Source organism: Rattus norvegicus, chromosome 6, assembly GCF_036323735.1.
Source record: "Rattus norvegicus strain BN/NHsdMcwi chromosome 6, GRCr8, whole genome shotgun sequence".
In the NCBI taxonomy this organism is placed as follows: domain Eukaryota; kingdom Metazoa; phylum Chordata; class Mammalia; order Rodentia; family Muridae; genus Rattus; species Rattus norvegicus.
Window position 1 is genome coordinate 30,523,443 of NC_086024.1, and position 20,977 is coordinate 30,544,419.

Consider the following 20,977-nt stretch of genomic DNA (forward strand, 5'->3'; position numbering starts at 1 on the left):
AACTCCCTGAAGACTGCTGCCAGAGGCTGCCAGAAAGGACGAGGAAGACAAAACAGGTTCCCTGGCTGTGAGGGAAGGACATGGGACAGGGTAATTACTGAGGCAGCTGACAGGACCAGCGACATCTGCCGTGCCCTGAAGGCTGTGTGAACCATATTACATTACTTCTACATCAGCAGATCACCTCATTTATTAGCTAAATCAGGCAGAATTCAGTGCTTGAAATTATCGTTCCTAATCCTGCATGTGATCAGTGGAAAACCCAGGGCTCTAAAAATCTAATTGTAATTGCTTACCAGAAATGTAATGTTCTTGTTGAAGAACTGAACCAGGGCCAAGCACAAGCTAGTTTCCCTGCCTGCCCAGTACAGCAGAACTGAGTTTACACAGTGCCCCAGAGCCCTATACTTCTGCAGCCCTGGAGGGCATCTAAGACCAGGCCTGTCTCAGAGGGCCGGTTTGAAGGTTTATTTTAATTGTAGCTGTGTGTATGATGTGTGTGTGTGCATGTAAGGGTGTTGTATCCCCTGGAGCTGACATTTCAGGTGGTTATGAGCTACCATATATAGAGGTTGGCTTCTCTGGAAGAGTAAAATATGTGTTCTTAAACTACTGAGCCCAAGACTTTTAGTGTGGCCACAGAGAGGAGTGGCATGGGATGGAGAAGGAGCAGTCATTTCTGTCTTGGCAACAGTTCAGAAATATCCAGAGCTGGGTTTGGAAGGTTCTGTGGGCCAGGCAAGAGCTGGTCCCTCTAGCCGAGTGTATTCATGTCTGATGAGGATCTTTTTCTCCTAGTACCCTACTCTTCACGTCTACTTACCATCACGCTCCGTTCAGTTCCCTGGTCACTGGTGTGATAACAAGGCAGGAGCCTGTAGTCGGCCCCCTTGCCTTTCTTTCTAAGCTACCGTACGGGCATTCCAGGGCAGACCTGCAGAGGTCTTCACAGGGCCTACTGCAGAGTGGAGAGCTTTCCTGACCTGAATCTGTGAAGAGATTTAAAAATAAATAAATAAGAGCTGGAGAGATGGCTCAGTGGTTAAGATCACTGACTGAGTTCAATTCCCAGCAACCACATGGTGGCTCACAACCATCTGTAATGAGATCTGATGCCCTCTTCTGGTGTGTCTGAAGACAGCTACAGTGTACTTACATACATGAAATAAATAGATAAATCTAAAAATAAATAAACAAATAAATAAAATAAGTGATGTCAAACTACAAAACCCAGAAAGCTAGGCCATACCATGCCCACTGTCTTCAGTGGCCACTGTTGATGATGCAGAGAGGACAGGGGAGTCAAAAGGCAGGGGTGTGCTTCATGGATGAACGTCTGCTTGCTTTTGTAGAACTCTGTGTAAATGCAGTTAATGTATGAACACACACTGTGCGTGCATGTGTGCGTGTGCGTGTGCGTGTGCGTGTGCGTGTGTGTGTGTGTGTACATAATGTACTACAGTGGGACAGTGGGACTCAAGGCTCCCCTACCTTCATCATCTCCTGAGGGCCAGGATTGCAGGGACTATGGTCACATGACACCACACCCAGATTTTTTTTTTCCACTTTGGTTTTTGTGTTTCTTGTTTGGTTGGCTGGTCGATTGGTTTTGTTGGTTTGGTTTGGGTTGAGGTTTTATCATTGTTCTGTTTTGCTTTTGAGACAAGGTCTTACTATGCGTAACTCTGGCTGTCCTGAAACTTAACTATGTAGACCAGATCAGCCTGGAATTCACAAAGATCTGCCTGCCTCTTCCTGCCAAGTCCTGGGATTGAAGATGTTTTACCACCAAACCATGCTTGGGTTTTTGGGTTTTTGTTTTTTGTTTGTTTTTTTTTTTTTTAAGACAGGATTTTTTTAGCCAGGAGGTAGTGGCACATGCCTTTAGTCCCCATACTCAGGAGGCAGAGGCAGGCAGATCTCTGTGAATTTGAGGCCAACCTGGTCTACAGAGGTAGTTCCAGGACAGCCAGGGCTACACAAAGAAATCCTGTCTCAAACAAAACAAAACAAAAAGAGAATTTCCTATGTAGCCCAGTCTGCCTCAAACTTTCAATCATCCTACATTAGCTTCTCAAGTACTTAGATCGCAGGCGCGGGCCACTGTGCCCAGGAGAAGTAACCCTTGACAGCATGCCTCCCTCCTTTCCTTCTCCCTGCTGCCACCTCTTCAAAACCATGAAGGAGGGAGATTTGTCCCAGTGACAGAGTCAGCAAGTGAACCTTGGGCTGACTAAGCCCAAAATAAACACCAAATTAATGATAATAACACAGAAAGCTTTTTGAAAAGAAGAAAATTCTAAGCTGTTGTCCACTGAGGAAAGTGCTGTGGTTTGGGGACAGAAAAGACATCTTAGGAAGTGTGGTTAAGTGTACTTCTCCAGAGCCTAACGACCTGAAGTTTCTGTCCTCCTTCCTTCTCAGTCTAAACAACATACAACTGGGGCAGGGGAGGCCTGCGTGCTAGACGGCTTTCCCATGACCACTCTGTTTCCTAGAACTCCTTTCTGTATGGAGTCTGCTCTTTACCTAGCTGAGCACGTAGAGGTCTAATCATTTAAATCAGCTGTGACATAATGTGCATCAAATACATATATTTTCTGCTTTAACACCTCTTCCCTTTCTCCCTCTCTCCCTTCCTTCCTGACATTAGGAAATAATTTCAATAACTAAAGATACTTTTAAAAATTAAAGTCGGTCCCTAGCTCTGAAAAAAAGAACCAAAAAAAAAAAAAAATTAAAGGCATGCCTTTAGCCCCAGCACTTTCAAGGCACAGACAGGAGCATCGATGTTGATTAAATCCAGTCTGTTCTACATAGAAAATCCCAGGGCAGCCTTAACTACACAGAGACTCTCTCTCTCTCTCTCTCTCTCTCTCTCTCTCTCTCTCTCTCTCTCACACACACACACACACACACACACACTCACACACACACTCACACACACACATACACACACACACTCACACACACACACACACCCATGCAGCCTTATTAGTCCTAAACATTTTGCTACTTTACCTTCTTCAAGTAGTTTTGTTTTTTAAATCACTTGAGTGCTGTGTTTACACTATTACCTCCTCACCCCTCTTAACTCTACCAGCCACCTGAGGCCTGTCTCTAATTGAGCATTGGCGCTCTTGACTTCTAAAGCTAGGAGCCACACAGATAATGTAAATGTTGAAGTCCAAACTGAACATGGACAGGATGCAGATTCCAAAGTCTCAGGAGAGATGGGATTTCTTACTATTCCCTAATAGTGACTAACTTCCTCAGGCCCCTTTCCAGAGGAGCCTTAGTTCCAGCATCCCACTTAAAACCGAGTCCCCAAGAATACTAAGGTCAATCAGGGGAATGCTAATCAAAACCACATAGAGTTAGGTGTGGTGGCATAGACCTGTGATCCCAGCATTTGGGAGGTAGGTGGAAGAGGATTAGGTCATCCTTAGCTCCATATTGAGTTCAAGGCCAGCCTGAGCTATATAAGACCCTGAAGCAAGCAAACAAACAAACAAAAAACCTGTATTGGAATTCCATTGACCCAGGAGATAGTGGTACACACCTTTAATCCTGGCACCTGGACACAGAGGCAGGCCGATCTCTGAGTTCAAGGCCAGCCTGGTCTACAGAGCGGGCTCCAGGATAGCCAGGGCAACACAGAAACCATGAGTGGGAGTGTGGGGGGGCTTGGGGGTAGGTGAAAAGTTCTATTTGTCCCCAGTCAGAACAGCTGTCATTAAGAAATCAAACAACAGGGACACAGGAGATGGCACAGTCTGCAAAGTGGTCAGCTTATGCTTAAAGCCAGTGTGTATTTGTAATTCTAGCACTAGGAAGGCAGAAACAGGCAGGTCCTTAGGGCTCAGCACCGGCCTATTCTACCTGTGCATGGCAGAAGACAGCAAGGTAGCCATTGTGTGGGAAAAACAAACTTCATTCTGTTGGTCTCAGTGGTTTTGGGCTCCTGATTCACCCTTATGACTGAAGCCAGTTTCCACAGAGAGTAAACCCATCTGTGAGAATAGTAGCAGAAGTGTAACATACAAAAATAAATAAATAAATAAATAAAAACTCAAGTGGCTTCACGTGTCCTCCATAGGCATGTGTCCTGCCTTCTCATAATAATCTCTTCAGTAGACAAGCGCTGAGAACAGAAGCCCACCTTCATTTAAATACCAGCTGAAATTTAATAATTAATATAATAAGAAATGAATAAGATAATGCATACAACTAATAAATAGTGAATATCCATCATTCAGACACCTTGCAGCATAGCACTGGTTCAGGTAGTTTGCCTACCACGCATGCTTTAGAAACCAGCTCACTCCTGACTGAAACAGGCTCCACATAACTGTCCCCCTTCCTGACAGGGACTTTGAGGCACGGCATGCTGGATTTGGGTTGTGTGGACAGAAGCAGGTAGTCCAGCCAAGGTACAAGCAGTTGGCAGTGAATCACCTGCACCGGCTTTCAGCATAGCTAGAGCCTGCAAACAATTTTGCTCAGTTCCTCCACCGTCAACCTCCATGTCGGACTGGCTCAAGAGCAGGGGTTGAGGCAGTCACTGTGAGGAAGTAGGGGCATTATAAATAACCCAGAAACCCTCTCCTAACAGCAACTGCTGTGAGCTTGTGACCTAACAGTTCGGGCCCAGAAGGGCATGAACACAACATTGTGCAATGACTAATTACTCTAAGTCCTGTGCATGGGCAGAGGTGCGACCTGCGGCTGCTGCTCAGACTGCAGATGCCTTTGCTGTGTGCTAACCCCAACGGCTCTGTCCGTTTAGCAGTTCTCAGAGAACAATGGTAGCATTTCAAACACCTCTCAAAGCAGCTCGTAGAGAGGAGCGCTGGGCAGAGACTGTCTCAACAAATCTTGTAGAATACCAAGTCAGATTGGATTAACTGTTTTCTGTCAGAATGGTGGAGTCTCAGGGAAGACAGACTGCTGACCACAGAAGGCAAGGCCAGTCCTCCGAGCACAGTCACTAACGGATGCTTTGGTTTCAAGTGCCATTTATTTGCAGAGATGTGAAGTTGTTTAAGCACAAAGCCTATTAACACTGCAGGAAGAATAGGGCCTTTCTTCTTCCACTTTTAGCCTGCACCCAGGATTCCTCTCCTCCTTTTTGAATTATAGAATGAATTCATCTACCACAGACATTTTTAGAGCAAATAGGGGTCTTAGGTCATTTTCAGTCTCCATAAGCCATTTTTCTTCAGGGCTTCACAGACTGCAGCACCTTTTTTTTTTTTTTTTTTTGGTTCTTTTTTTCGGAGCTGGGGACCGAACCCAGGGCCTTGCGCTCCCTAAACAAGCGCTCTACCACTGAGCTAAATCCCCAACCCAGACTGCAGCACCTTGAAGACTGGAGAGTCAATGGCTGCTGCATACATCTCAAGCTGGTCCCACCCCAGAGCCTGAGTTGACCACAGCAACCCATGTCCACGCACTCCCAGGCTGACAGTGGATGTCATGGCTCTGCAGTCTGGCCAACCCTCATCACTACTGAGTGAGTGACAGCCAAGCATGGATGCTAGGCCCAGCAAACCAGCAAGGGTGGCAGAACTACTTTACTGAGGCCATACTGATTCCCAACAGCTTTAATACCATAATCAGTTGTGGGTAAAACATGAAATACTCTGATTTTATTATCAGGCGACAAGCAAAACAGCTTTCCCCAAATCCCCACCCACAGCACAAAGTGGGTTACAGCTAGAGTGAAACTAGAGAAGGGTTTTCAGAGATCGCTGAGCACTGCTTAAGGGATGGACTCAAGCCCAGACCACAAGTAGAACGAGGTGCACAGAGCGGGTACAGTAAGGTTGTCTGCTTGTACACCATTGGGTAAGTCTGCATTTTATATGAGATCCTTTGGATGCAAGTGTTACCTCAGAGCATCCCGTCAAGATGTCAAGATGTTCCAGAACTGGTGTGACTGGCCAGAAAGAGGCCATCACTGACTGGAGAGGCTGAAAGAGACTCCTGATACACAGGGAGGCCCAGGGGGAACCAGTAAATACCTCCTCTGTCAGTCTAGGAGCCATGTGTCACCAATCAGAGGGCAGCCAGCCTAAACACCCCAGCCCTGCACACAGGGAAACCTGAGACCTCCAAGAACGCTGTGTCCAGCAGGGGCTTCTCTTGGCTGTGACTCGATTTTAAATAAAATCCCAGTGATGCAGTTGTTATTGTCGCCTGTTCTCCTATAGATAAAGGCAGGGTACCAACAAGAAAGAACCTAGAGCTTTTTGCTTTGCAGTAGTTGAAGTTTATCAATGTAGTGAGGACAGAGAGACCAGTGTCCCCTTTAATCTCACCCACAGCCTCTTTGGGCAATAAACTGCCAGCCTTCGTGCACTGGAGCATCCCCTCCCTTTGATTTTACACTTGACCTCCCATTGATCCTTCTCATCCATCTAAATGAAAGGAAGCTTCAGCCCCATAAACCCCGTTCCAGATAGAAATACATAATTCAAGAGAAATACTGATGTCAAAGAAGAGGCACACCAATTTGTGTCAGCATTCGTTGTAAATTAAAGAGGAGTACACGGAGAGTTTAATGTAATGTAGAATTGAAATTAAAATAGAGCCAATATTTAGGCATTCCTCCGCCTCCCTTTCCCTGCTGTGACACAAAGCATTGACTTTCTCACTAAGCACTAATGTCATATGTTGTATGGGGTTTTTTTTTCTTCTTTTCTTTCTTTTTCTTTTTTCTCCTACTGGGACTCTTTTCTGGGTGAAATGTTACATGTTTGTCTCTGGCATCTAAAATTTGACCTTTTCACCTGTTCTGTTCTGATCACAATAGCAAAACTCAGATTTTTCCCTCAACTTCCAATCTGCACCCCTCACATTGGCAGCAGAGAAAGGCCCCCTGCCTGCACAGCACCACTCTGCAGCTCTTAACTCTGCCATGACACCGGATCTTCCAACGTCCCCTCCCCTCCATGCTCTCTTTGTCTGAAGCTGAGAAAAACAATAAAGGTTGATAAGGAGCATTTCCCAGTGTGAAGCTGTGCAAAGTGCTCCTGCTCTTCCGAGCATCCGGGAAAGCCACCCTTTCCTAAAGTCCAAGTCACAATTTCCTTCAAACCAGCCCAGTGCAGCAGCACATCTGCCTTTCAGGGAGCAGAGGCAGTGCAAGTTCAAGGCTAGCCTGCTCTATCTGAACCAAGTAAAACAAATAAAAAGAAACCCATACGGAGCTCTCTATCCGATTTCCTGCCATTGTTTTTGACCAATTCCGCAGGGGGTTCCCAGACCTAAATGACTAGACTTGGTTTTTAAATGATTCACTGTTTCCAGAAGTAAATTCCTTCGGAGAGTGTCTCTGTCCACAGCATCAGTACCACCTGGGAACTCATTAGGAATGCAAATCCTAAGCCCCACCTTAGGTTTAATGGATCAGAAAGTTTGAGGGCGGAGCACAGCAATCCCCAGTTTAACAAGCCCTCCAGGCTACTTTAGGTCAAGATTGAAAACACCAAGCTTAGAAGATGTACAGTAGCTTCCCCCTGACGACATCCAAAGGTACGCCATATATTCTGAAGGGATTCCAAAACAGTTTCAAAATATTTATGTGCAAAGGTCAAAGGCTTTCCAGGTACCGAGCCTCAACCCAAGATCTCTAAGGCACCACCTCACCAGTCTCCTTGAGCTAGCTGGAACCTGAAGCTGGCCTGCCTTCGGACTGTGAGGAGACTCATTTGAATCACATCTGTAAACATTCCCTGTAGACAGACAAGAAAGTGAGAGTCTTCACTCTGCAGCCAGGATTGGAGCAGTGAGTGAGCACTGTGTCTGGGACTGGTGGAAGGGCCTGTGTTATCCTTTCCCTTATTCAAGTTACTTTTTTGTCCAGCCAAAGACCTGCTGGGTGTGTTTAGCTTCTGCCTTTTTAGCCTCACCAAACTGATCTGGCATTAAGAAAAGCCATTTCCTGATTAGTGGCTCACCCAAATCTGAGGGACTACACCCCCATTCAGACATGCTGTTTTTGATAGCTTCCCAGGGATGTTCTGTGCTAGTCTGAGGGTGGGCAGTGTCTTGTGGAAGCCAAAGCTCTCAGGCCCAGGCTGTCACACTGATACCGCCATCTCAAACCTGTGCAATGGAGTCTTGACCTTTAAGAAGAAAGCTTAACAGCACCCCTCAAGCAGCACAGAAAATCAGAGAGAAGATCCCTCAAGCTGGCCAACTCTACAGAATCGAAGACTGACAATGTTGATGTTGAAGAGCACAGGTGGGTTTCACTTCACGAGATTAGCAGCCACACGGTTTCAGCAGAGCAATTCTCACAGCAAACTCCTGGCACATTCCTATTTTAATCTGGAAACCTCACAGGCTTTTGGTAAAAATCTCTGAAGAAGAAGAAAACAACCTTTTCTGCAGTGTTTGTTAGGAATGAGGTTTTTGTAACTAGCTCCCACTGGATCAACAGCAGCCTCACTTTCCTAGGAGCTACACCAAAACTGTGCCTAACTATGAAGTAATAAATCATCGGTTAACTATAGAACTAAACTATGAGACTATTCTACTCTAAACCGTGTATATATTTAGCAAGTCTGTAGAGAAAGAAAGTAGATGAGGCCTGAGGGCAGTGACTGAACAAGGTTTCTTTTAGGGGGATAAAAGGTTGAAAATTAGACTATGGTGTTCATTGCTCAGCCCATGGCTACACCGAAGGGTAAGGAACTGTAGTCTTTAAGCAGGTGAACCATGTGGTATGTGAATGACATCTTGGAGTCAGGGTCTGGGGAGACGTTGTTTGTTTATTTGTTGTACTTTTCTGTGGGAGGAGGTTGTAGCTTAGTGGTAGAGGCCCTGGATTCCATCACTACCAACACCCTACACCCCCCAAATGACTAGCTGATTATAGAAACCAAGGAATAAGTTTCAATGCTTGATTAATTTGAAGTACTGATCATTTGGACTGTATTAGGCCATAAGATAGAGTAATTTTAAGGTGGATTGTCTCAGCCTAATCATTGGCATTTATCACAAAGTAGCAAGGACGTGGACATCTGTGATATAATAATTTGTCATGTTCTCTGTAGATTATTTAGAGTGGAGATGAGCTACACTTACAGAGACGAAATCTGAGTTCTGGCTGGCTGCCGTGATATTCATAAACTGATCTGGTTTGGGAAGGCAAGACATTTGAGGTTGGGGAAGGATGTGATCTCATCCTCCTGAGGTAAACATGAGCTGATAAGAGGAGAGGGGTCCATTCCAGTGGGAGCCGTGAACTGAGCTCTTGCACAAACAGGCTATCTCAGGGTCAGTCCACCAGAGTTGGCTGTGCCACACCTACCCGGCGGGAGCCTTTGCACTGCTCTGCCTGGGAAGTAGTACCAGCCCTACTGGTCCCCATCTGCTTGAGACTTCCCAGTATTCACTGGTCACCATGTTAGAACTTCTGCTCAATGGAAAGAGAGCAGGGACCACCAACTGTCGCCCACTATGCCTTGCAATAGACTGTTTGCCTTTAGGGTTACCACACGCCAAAGACCCTGACCAGCCCCCACTTGCCCTTCAGGACAGGAAGCCTACCCTCAGCGTTTCTCAGATGTATTCTCGTCACCACCTGCCCCCTTGTAAATGTCTTCCTACTCACTCTTCTTTTCCCCGTGAATATTGAAACAGCAAATACACTCATCTGTACCTTTACAGACTTACTATCCCTCTTTAAAGAGCCACCAACCAGCCGAGAGCCCACACCCTGTATGAAAGAGAAATCCTCAGCTGGCCTTCCTGCAGGGAGGGCTGCTCACTTGGGGAAGGGAGCCTGCAGCTGATGGCTGTGCTTACCAGCATGAGCCCTGCCCTGAGCTGCTAGAAGACTCCTATCCAGGCTCAGCCACCCTCTGGGCTCTGCTGCCACCTCTCCTGGCAGTGGTGGCATCTGCCCAGCCATGGAGAGCAGAATGCTCTACCAAGCCACAGTACAGTGGAGGTGCAGGAGTCGGTCGATGCCATGGGGCCCCTCCATACCCATCTCCAGCCCCACCTCTCCTGACTTTGACTCTTCCAAGAGCCTCCCGTTGTTTAGCCTCTGCTCCTTTACCACAGGAAAGCCTGAGCCTTAATTGGCCTCCCCAACTCTGCACTGACCCCAGGACTATCCATTCTTCACTCCTGTTACTTCAGTCTCAAGAACTCACTAAAGAGTTCATCAAGACCCTACCTACCCACAGCAGAGTGAAGGTCGAAGACACCAGGAGATTCTGATGGCCACAGCTGAAGCTCTTTATACCCTGGCCTGCATAATCGGGGCTCTGGGACCTGGCTTCTACCCCTTCCCAGCCCCCCTTACTCTTCTCTGAGCTGGGAACAGAAAATCAACCCTCTTGCTACTAACACTCAATCGATCACGTCACTATGATGGTGACCCCCTTCTGTCCCTGGAACCTTGTCTGACCCCACTCACCTAGGTCTTTGAGCAAAAGGAATGCCCTCTGACATGATGCCATCTAGTCAACACCCACTCTGCCGGCTCTCCTGCATCCTCCTGACATTGTCTGAGTCAGCATCCACAACAGTCCCATCATACAGGTAAACAGATGCAGAAGAGCTGAACAACGGTCAGAAGTCACACAGTGCTGCATTAGTCAAATGGGGCTTTCAGATCTGTCTTACCCCACCCCATTTGTGCATGGTTCTGCTTGGGAAAATGTCCCAGTTGCGTTTTAATTCAAATGGCAGAGGGGCTTCAGTGGATTGCACTTACCATCCCAAGCTAACAAAGAGGCCAAAGAGAACTGAAAAAGCCCTTCTGCGTGGCGTCCCTGAAGTCTGGGACTCCTAAGCCCCATCAGGTTCTAATGCCTGAGGTCCCGGATAGGGGAAGGAGGCAGAAGTCTATGCTTAGACATCAGTGCCACAGGCAGGTAGGCCTGACTGCCAGCCCAGCCTAGAGGTAACGATTCAGCAATTGAGGCAGCTCCCTAAAATGATCCCTGGAAGGCAGTTCCATTCCAAACCAAGTGCAGGGAGCAGGGCTGACCCAGAGTGCTCTAGAGCAAATCTGGGCCCCCAGCACCATGTGGAAGGTAGTAGGGACCCTGACAGTTTACATTTGCTCTCTCCTAAGCCCCTGGCCAAATCCTGGAAAAAGAAATGGTGTGTCATCATGTTTCAGCCATTTGCTGCTCTCTGGCCTCTGAAACCACAAGCAGACTGAGGAATCCGGCCTTCAGTGTGGGCTCTGAATAGCTCTACGGAGGGAGAGGCCCTGAACAGAAAAGAAAGTGGTATCACTTGTTAGACGGAATGTATGAAGACGTCCAGGAGGAATGTGGGGCTCCGTTCAGTGGCCCAGCTTTGGCCTTTGAATCATGCCGTGTGGCTCCAGATGCCTAACAGATGAAGCCTCGGGACTGACATCACTCTCGCATGATCACCCGGGTCTGCTGTGCCGCCCAGCAAGTTTTTTACCTTGGGGATTTTCAGCACTTGGGAATTTTCCCAACCACATTTAATATCTGTCATTCCTTCCAACTCACCCATTTTCTGTCATCTGGAATTTGACAAACTAGGACTCTTATAAGCCTATTTCATTGCTGGTGCCCCCTCCTGTAAGATGAGGTGTCCTTGGGACACCGTGTGCTCTCTTGCCCGACCTCATAAGCCCATCTTCCTGTCAGTGCTGGCTTCTATCAGGGCATTTCCGCAGAGGTGGGCACAGCACTAGGCCTCAGGATCAAAGGTGACAAAATTGCCCCCATGTCCTCAGAGAGGAGGCACAGAGGACACAAGGGTAAGTGGTCTAGGTTGACAGGATCAGAGAAGCTTTGAGCTGAGTGTCAGGCAGTCAGTGTGACTGACCACACGATATCTGAGTTGAGTCTTAGGATTAAAGGAAGAAAGGAGCTAGTCTGTGCAAAGTCTAAGCTAAAGTGTCTCCAGGAACAAAGACTCAAATGGTAAAGAGGAAGCAATGAGAGGTAAAACTAGAAAATAAGTTTATGCCAGATGTGATGGCTACACTTTAACCCCAGCACTTGGGACACAGAAGCAGGCAGATCTCTGAGTTAAAGACCAACCTGGTCTGTATAATGAGTTCCGGTGAGACTCTGTCTCATAAAAAATTTTTAAGTATTTTATGTGCTACGTTTAAGGAGTTAACGTATTATCCTCAGAAGGAGGAGGAACATGGCGAGTGTTTTAGGCATAGAGATGAGACAACCAGATGTGTGTGGAAAACAGACTGGAAGGGTCTGACCTGGAAGCAGGGAGAACAGTTAAGTCTCTGTAGACCTCTAGAGAGGGTGTGGACATAACACAGGACCACAGGAAGGGATGGAGAGAGACAATGGCGATTCTGGGTGCAGGGTTTAGGACGTGCAGTATTCAACACAGCTTAAACTGTGTTAGTAATTAAAACACCCAGGAAATGGGAATGAGAACCACAGGGAGCCAGGATCATAGACCCAAAGGAAACCAGTATTGAAGGTGCAAGAGGAGACAGGACCTGTCAGGAAGACAAGCAGAGGAGGCTCAGGAACCACGAAAGACCCAGTCTCTTCCTTCTCCACACCACTGTCCTGCTCAGTGCTTAACTCTCTGCTCTTCTGGAACCTGGTCATCTACAACTTCAGCATCTGCATTACCATTTTTCCTCCATCCTGGTGCAACTGTCATGTGGCATCAAACATCGCCTTTGGAGCATGAGAATGAGCCATTTCCAAGACCCTCAGCTCTGGTGACCCTTGACGTCTGTTCCAGTTCAACCTCTCACTCCCATGACGACAGTACCTGCTTGAAAACCCCCAGTCCTGCTCTGGCCTTGGCCAGTTTTCTCTTCTTTTCTCCCCCATTCTTATCTTCCTCAGTTACCTGCATTTTCTCCTGTCCTGTTGAGCCCCTCCTGATTGTTCTTCCTCCCTCAGCCCATAAGTCTCTGATCATCCTTCTCAGCTATCATTCCCTGAAAACATGGATTCCTCTGTAAGTCCCTTCTTCCTTCCCACCTGCCCAATCTAGTTCAAACTCTCTGCTCTTGCCCCAAGCACTGGGGAAACGGTACCTGTTGTGATTTGAATCTGATATGTCCCCAGCTGGTGGCACTACTGTAGAAGGCTGGGGACCTGGAGGACATACAGCCAGGCCAGCAGAAGTGAGTTGCTATGTCAAGTCAACTCTGTGCTTTCTGGGCCACTATGATGAGGGGTAGCTGCCACATGCTCCCACCATGAAATGCTTTTCCCTCCGGTACAGACCCTCACCCTGGCACTGGAATCATGAGACAAAATAACCCTCTCCTCCTCTGAGCTGTTTCTGCCCAGTTCTTTGGTCACAGTGATGCAAAAGTAGTCAACACAGTACCCCACGCAAGACGTCGAGAGATTCATGATCTTCCCACAAGGCAGCCAAGGACGCCTCTCCATCTGCACTTGCTAAAACCATCCCCTGGAGGAGACAGAGCAAGGTCTGCACTTTCCCATGAGACCTCAACTGCAACACTTGAGCCACTGTGGTGCAGAATCACATGCAGGTGTAAGTCACAGCCTAGCACATTGAGGTCATAAAGAGGTGGCAGTCGTGTGCAACATGCTGTGTCACTGGAGTCCCACACAGACACCTCGCTGCAAACCACGACTGTGAGCGCTGCCTTTTCTTTAAATGTCCATGAGCTGTTTACATGCCTTGAACCAAGAATAAGTTTCCTCAGCTTTAACCTGAGGATAGCACAGGGTTGCTGCTGACCTCCATGACACTTGGTGAAAATCACAAGCGCCTCTCTGCATGGACTCACAGCTCTCTGTGACTCACCCCTAACAGGCACTCCGGTGCAATGCAAGTTGCACAGTTTGAACTGTGCCTTCCTCCAGGGGGTCCTCGTGAACATCCAAACAGTAACGTCCAGTAAGAGGAGGCCCAGAAGAGCCTGACTGAGCAGAACTTCGGGGGGGGAAACAGCTACTGCGGACAGCCGGCCTAAGAATCAAGCGAGGATGCCGCGCTGGGGCAACCTTCTACTACTTTTAAGCGTTTCTTCCTCAGCTCTCCTCTCTTGCCAGACAGCCCTAAGAGAGTGGGTCTGAACTGGCTCAGTTCAGTGAGGGCACAGAACTATGATCCTAGACCATGGAAAGAGGTCCATGATCCTAGCCCCAGGAAGGCAAGGAACGGGAGGGAACAGAAAGTGAGGTGTTGGCCAGAGGAGATGGTCTGAAACGATGGAGGGAAACGAGAGCAAACTCCACAGAGCAACACTGCCTCAGGCCAGCAGCAGAGGCCTCCCCACAATCCAGCTTGGCCCTGTCCTTTAAAATTCTCCCCTCTCAGGTGCTGACCTTGAGGTCGTCTGAGCAGCTTTGCCAGCGCCCTCCCCATACCACCAGCCCTCAAAACCCACACCACTGGCCTGTGTGCATCTCTGCTGCAGTGACTGGTAACCACGATGACCAAAAGCATCTTAGGGAGGAAAGGGTTTTTGTTTGGCTTACAGGTTACAGCTGGGCATCCGAGGAACTCGATACAGGAATCTAGAGGCAGGAGTTGAAGTAGAGGCAATGACAGAATGTTGCTTACTGGTTCTCTTTCCATGGCTTGTTCAGGGTGGCAGTGCCCACAGTAGGCTCAGACCTCCCACTTCAGTCACTAATGAAAAGAAAAAGACAGCCCCCCCCCCCGCAACCTCGTTATGCAGCCCTGGACTTTCTTGCTGTCCTTCTCACCCTGACACAAGAGCTGCCTCCACACACACTGTGGGTCAGAATGTCTCAGAACCCAGGACATGGGGGCTCTTGGGAAAGCAGGGAGTGTGGAATCCCACGTGCACTATGGGTGAGCAGCTAGCTGGTCCTCAGGAGGGAAATGTTCTGAGAAGGCAACAAGTACTAGCCACGTGGGTGACTGTCGGAAGGAGGGTAAGTTAGGCCATCACCCCTTCTGGCATAAAAATAATGTTCATTAAAAGGTTAAAACTATCAAGTTCTATCAATGAGATATATTCCATTATACCAAGAATGATTGATTGGAAAGTACTTTACTTACAGGAAAATCACAGTGATAGAATACAGCCTCCACTTTTAAAGTACTTTCCATTAAAAAAAAAAAAACCAATGTATAAAAATAGTTATACTAAAAATGTGAATCAACAGCCAAGTAATTTATTGGCACTTGAAAGCCTCCTGGTATAAATAGAGCCAACAATGGGAATATCACATAACTCTGAGCCGTGGCAACCTGACCTAACACAAAAGAAAGCCACGCAGTTCACCCAGGGCCAGCCAGCCCCCTTGGAAGAGATTCTGCGCAGAGAACATGACGGAGCTGGAACCATTAGGTCAACATCAGGTGGGGCAGGCAAGACACAGTGGGCACAGATGTAGACTCCACCCGAGAGTTTACAAGTTGTCCTGACTGTAGGCCTCTGCCTAAAATACACAGCATGGTGTATGCAGGGTCCTAAGGAAAGCACGGAGTTCCCCCAATACTACAGAAAATAGAGATGCTTAAACTCTGGGATGTTTCTTTCTACCCTCCCTGCCCACAGACAGGTAGAGGCAATCTGACCTCTCTGCAGTGTTTAACCAGGGGGCGGGGTCTGCCTCAGGCAGTGTGTCCTTGGTTAAAAACCAGGTAAAGCAGCCATGTCCTGCCATGGTCCCATATCCAGCTGTGCTGCTAGCATCTGGAGCCATTAAGTGTCCCTCCCAGTCCCCTCAACTTTCAGGTGCCTGGCCTGGGTTGGAAGAAACTGCCACAGTGAGCTTGAGTATCCACCGATGCAGGCAGGAGCTTCTCTGGATTCATTCCACACTGACTCAGTGGAGAGCCACAAATCTGTTTGTTTGTTTGTTTGTTTGGTTTGGTTTTTTTTTCACAAATCATTTTAAAAAAGAGAGAAATCATTCAGAAGCAAATATTGTCACAATTGCAAATTCACGAAAGATGACTTGTAAAATTCTTTAAGTCATTTTTATTTTATAAAGAAAACTTGGAAATTGCACCTCTGCCCTACTACTCTTCACTCACCTGTCATTAACATGTTGTCGCATCTGGCTCATTGCTGTTGCTTGTGCACATGCATACTGCATGCCTGTGTGTGGTGGGGAGAGGTGTGGGGGCGGGGAGAAGAGGTCCTTCCAGAAAGTGTCCTGCTCTGTCTGTCACTGTCCACCTGGGACAGTGTCTTCCTGAAGGGGAGGCAGCAAGCCCAGTGGTCCTCCCGACTCTGCCGCTCACCCACGGCACTGCTGTCACAGGTACGCAGTCACTGCGAGCTTTCTATCTGTGCTCTGGAACTCTGAGCTCAGGTCCTCGTGTCTGAATAGCAAGTGCTTACAGCTGTTATCTTTCTAGCCCGAATATGTTTATTTTTAGGTAACAATTTGAGAATAAGTTGCTGGCCCTATGAGTTACTGTATAGTCGAGGATGGTCTTGAACTTGTGATTCTCCTGCCTCCATTTCTAGGTGCTGGGATTACAGGCCTGTGCCACCACATCCAGCTTAGGCAGCGACAGGGATCAAGCCCAGGGTTTCATGCATACTTCACAAGCACTGGACCAACTGAACACCATTCTTAGCCTAAGAAATTTGATTTCTTATTGTTCATTGCTACTACACAGAAATGCACTCATTTTCAACTGACAAGATGTCCTGTAATCTTGTTAAATCTGCTTTTTCTAGTAGGAACTTGTTTTCCTTAGGACTTATACATCAGTCATTACACCATCTTCACTAAACTTCCCTTCTTTCCAGTCTGCATACCTGCTCGTTTTCCTGCCTTTCCACACTGGCTGTGAAATGCAGAACAAAACTAACCAAAGGGACAGCAGACCACCCAGGCCAAGACCCAGACAGAGGGGGAAAACATAGCTCTTCCTCAAGTGTGAGGCACATAGAGATCTGCTCAGAAATGTCCCTTCAGGTGGCTAAGCCATACTTTCTACACTCCTCCTGATACAAAGTTTTTAAAAGCATTTATATTGGTTTTAAAAGTAAGTGTCTTATAGTGATATATTCACTCCTTGGACAGCTTCTGCTTGGTCATGGCACATGTGTGTGTTTATATATTTATATTCTACTGGCTTAAAAATTATTTTGCGGGGCTGGGGATTTAGCTCAGTGGTAGAGCGCTTACCTAGGAAGCGCAAGGCCCTGGGTTCGGTCCCCAGCTCCGGAAAAAAAAGAACCAAAAAAAAAAAAAAAATTATTTTGCATCCTAGTTGGCGTGGATGTTGTTGTGTTTGATTTCACTTCTCTCAGTCGTCTTAGCCTGCCTTTGGAATCATGGCAATGCTGACCTTGTACAGCAACAGAGAAATGTCCCCTTGGCTTTTTAATGTGCTCAGTGTATCTCGGTAGCTTTCTTTCTTGCTTAAATCTTGCAAGAATTCTGCAGTAAGAATATCTGGTGTTCTTGGTGGAAACCCCGACAGGAAGGGTACCTGTGCAGTCTCTGAGGGCACAGCACATGGCATGGGGAAGGAAGGGAAATTAAGGTAGGAAAACCCTTTAGCCAAACGCTGCCACACACAGCTTTACCAGTGCTTCCCCAGCTTTGCAGCAGTGGAGACTGTGTCAGTAGGTGTTTGTAGCGACCAGTACCGCATTCCTATTCTTTCTTAAGGCTTACGTGTACGTCTTCATGACGTATATTACCGAAACTCAACACATGCATAGAATGTAATAATCAAATTGACATGGTAAACATTTCCATCTCGTCAGTCACTAATCTTTTCAGGCACACTGCAGTTTTCTCACCCTAGTCATTTTAAATATATCAGATAGGAGGGGCTTCGGTGTTATTTGTTGTTTGGTTTTGAGATACAATCTCACTAGGTGGGCCTGGCTAGAATGGAGCTCTTTGTAGACCAGGCTGTTCTTAAACTTGTAGTGAATCTCCTGCCTCAGCCTCTGGAGTACTGGGATTGCAGGTGTAAGATACTGTGCCCAGCTTTCTACATTGTCACAATCAACCCTTCAGCTCACAGTACCTCTGGCCTTGGACCCTCTGTGTCATGCTGCTGTACTGGGACACTTGAGATGCCCGAGAAGAGTGTCTTTCCCGCCTTTGCAACCTTTAAAAAGAATGAACTTATCAGAACCCCTAGAGCTAGGAAAGGTATGGGGGGTGGGGGGGAGGGTAATAGTCTTTCCTGTGACTCGCTGGCAAGGCTCACAGTGCCCATGTTGGTTGTGTAGACAAGGTGAAATGACTCTCCTTGTCTCCTGAGCTCACTTTTGCCTTCCTCCTCCAATCTTTGTTCTGTGAGGTCTGACTTATTCTATAAACTCCAGGGAGGATTTCTTCAAATCCTTTCTTTAAATCCATACTAAGCTTGGATGATGCTGCTTGCCTGTATGCTGAGTGAACACTGCGGAGGCCGAGACAGGAGAATCACAAGTCCAGGCCAGCCTAGACTAGGTAGCAAGATCCAGATCAGCTGGGGGCTGCATAGTGAGACTATCACTCATCAAACCCCAAACCATTTACAAACTCTGCCACACTGCTTAAGACTTAGTCCACAGGAGTTCTGCAAAAACCCTCTTTTAGACAGGTCTCACACTATGTAGTCCTGACTGGCCTTCAAGTCGATTGTAGTTCCTGCCTCTGCCTCCTCATTAGGCCAGGGATTAAAGTTCTTCACCTCTGTGCCTGACTTTGTCTCTTCTTAGTGGTCCTCACTATGCTGACCTCATAGCTCATTGGATGTCCCAGCGGCAACAGAAACAACTGCACATCAGAGCTCTCTGAGTCATCCACAACTGTGAAAAGTAGGCCTGAGGAACCAGTATTGGTTGTGGAGGTGACACTGGGAAATGTCCCTGAAAATAGTTAACACCAGAATTTCCAGAGTGAGATTCTGCAATCACTTGAACTCGCTTTAAACATTAGTTACATGAACATGTGATTAGGTGTCACCTTGGAGGCACTGATGATGATGGTAGGGTGCTAAATCAGTTCCTCTGTGACCTTCTCCAACACAGACCCTGGGAAATAGGAAGAAAGTTGTTTCTCCCTGTATTTGGTTTGAGAAGAGCATCTGAATGGCTCTCACTACTCTTTGCATGCATTTTTAATGGAAACATGACTAATTTTAAGAATAGAGAGGGCATACACAAAATGTGCCGCCGGGGGCATCTTGTCCCAGAAAGCAAGCAAGCGAAAACAATGATAGAGCTAGTGTACGGGACACACACAGGAGGCAGCTGGGAAGAACCCAATTGCTAGAGCTTCGATGAATGGGTAACAGAATAAACTACTAGATAATAGCCCAAATAATGAGTTCATGCTGATACAAATGATTAAATAAAGGGGGGAAGGGGCAAATTTTGAATGCAGAACTCCAATTTATGTCAATGCTATATGCTCTGTGCTTGAGGATCTAAAGCCTAAGTTCAGAACTCTACCCACTTAAGAACAGTGTCTGGCTAGGGATTTAGCTCAGTTGATATTAAGTGCCTGCATATTATGTAGAAAGCCATAGGTTTGATCCCTGGCACCACCACATAAACCTGATATGGTGATACATGCCTGCAATTCCAGCACCCAGGAGGTAGAGGTCAGAGGACTGGGAGTTCAGGGTCATCCTTGGTTACTTATAGAGCCTTTGAAGCCAGACTGAGCTACCTAAAACCCTGCTTGGTGGGAAGGGATAAAGGATTGGATCCTTGATGATTGGCTTATAGAGTATATGAAAAGAGGAAAATGGCTTTAGAGAGTCTGGCAGAAACCACTGGACCACATGCCAACGAAAGCCAACACACGCCCTTGCTTTGATGTGACAATTAAGAGACAAATCCCATACCAGGCATGGTGGCACACACCTATAATCCTGTAGAAAGAATCTTCTATAAGCGTCACCTGTCAATAGAAAAAGCAGATAGCCAATGAGCTGAGACAGGAAATAGGAGGGACACTGGCAGGAAGAGAGGATTCTGGGAAATAGAGAGGGAATAAAAGGAGACACAGGCAGAGATTCAAGGAAGACACTGAGACACTGAGGAGACATGAGGAAAGCAGCAGGCCAGAACAGAAGGAGAGGTAATGGTAATTAACCAAGCGGTAAGCATAGTACAGTTTGAATGGGCTACGTAAGTTAGGGGCTGGTCAGGAAAGTAAGCAAAAGCTATGACCTAGGTATTTATAATAAATAATTGGTCTCCAAGTCATCTTTTCAGGAGCAAGGGTTCAGGAAGAAAAAACATTTTTCCTTTTTACATAATCCAAAACTGGAGAGACGGAGGCTAGCCTGGGTTACATAGTAAGATCTTATCTATCCTGACCTAAGCTGCCATCAAACACTTTCCTGTCATAGCCTACAGGTATGAAAGGAAAGAGGACAACTGTAAAATGCCATCCTGCATGGGCTGCTGAGCAGAAACTACTAAGATGACGTTCAGCTGATACCACTGTTCCCTCAGTTGTGCTGAGTGTGCCACATGCATGATGTGCCACATGATGTTCACAGAGCTGGGCTGGAGGTCTCTGCTCCTTTTCTGGAACTCTGAAGCTGTTCTAAACTTCAAAGGATTGCATTGGTTTGGATACTAAAGCTTGAACCTAGAGCCTCCCAAAGACCAGGCAGGTTCCCTACCACTGAGCCACGGCTCGGCTTCATGCTTGCCTTCATAACTGTGCTTCCTTCCATTGCAGGGTGCTGGTGACAGTTTTGTGGGAGCGCTTGCCTTCTACCTGGCTTACTACCCAAGTCTGTCCTTGGAAGAAATGCTCAAGAGATCTAATTCCATCGCTGCGGTCAGCGTCCAGGCCACAGGAACACAGTCCTCTTATCCATACAAAAAAGACCTCCCTCTTGCTCTATTTTAACCACTGCTAACCCCCAAATAAACATAATCTTGAAATTAAATGGTCATTGGTGTAGCCACTCAGCTCACAATTACTAGAAAATGCCCTTCCCTTGTAAATATGTTCATTTATGAAGTTATCAAGCCTTCTTTGAGTTAGTGGTGCTTTGCTATTTCATAGTCAAAAAACATCAACTAGAATTA

The 20,977-nt window shown here is 47.0% G+C and overlaps 1 protein-coding gene across 8 annotated transcripts in view; it reads left to right on the forward strand.

Annotated features, from left to right (window-relative positions):
• Rbks (ribokinase) overlaps nucleotides 1-20,842 on the forward strand; it is a 76,561-nt gene extending 55,719 nt beyond the window's left edge. For 6 of the 8 annotated variants that reach the window (XM_006239806.5, XM_006239805.4, XM_039112471.2 and 3 more), the window contains one exon: nucleotides 20,622-20,835. In XM_006239806.5, the coding sequence (XP_006239868.1) occupies nucleotides 20,622-20,795 (174 nt within the window). In that variant the 3' untranslated portion in view covers nucleotides 20,796-20,835. Of the gene's footprint in view, nucleotides 1-11,101; nucleotides 19,766-20,621 lie in introns of those variants that run through there. The other 2 variants (XM_008764521.3, NM_001108703.1) reach the window with 2 other exon arrangements.
• The last annotated feature ends 135 nt before the right edge of the window (nucleotides 20,843-20,977 follow it).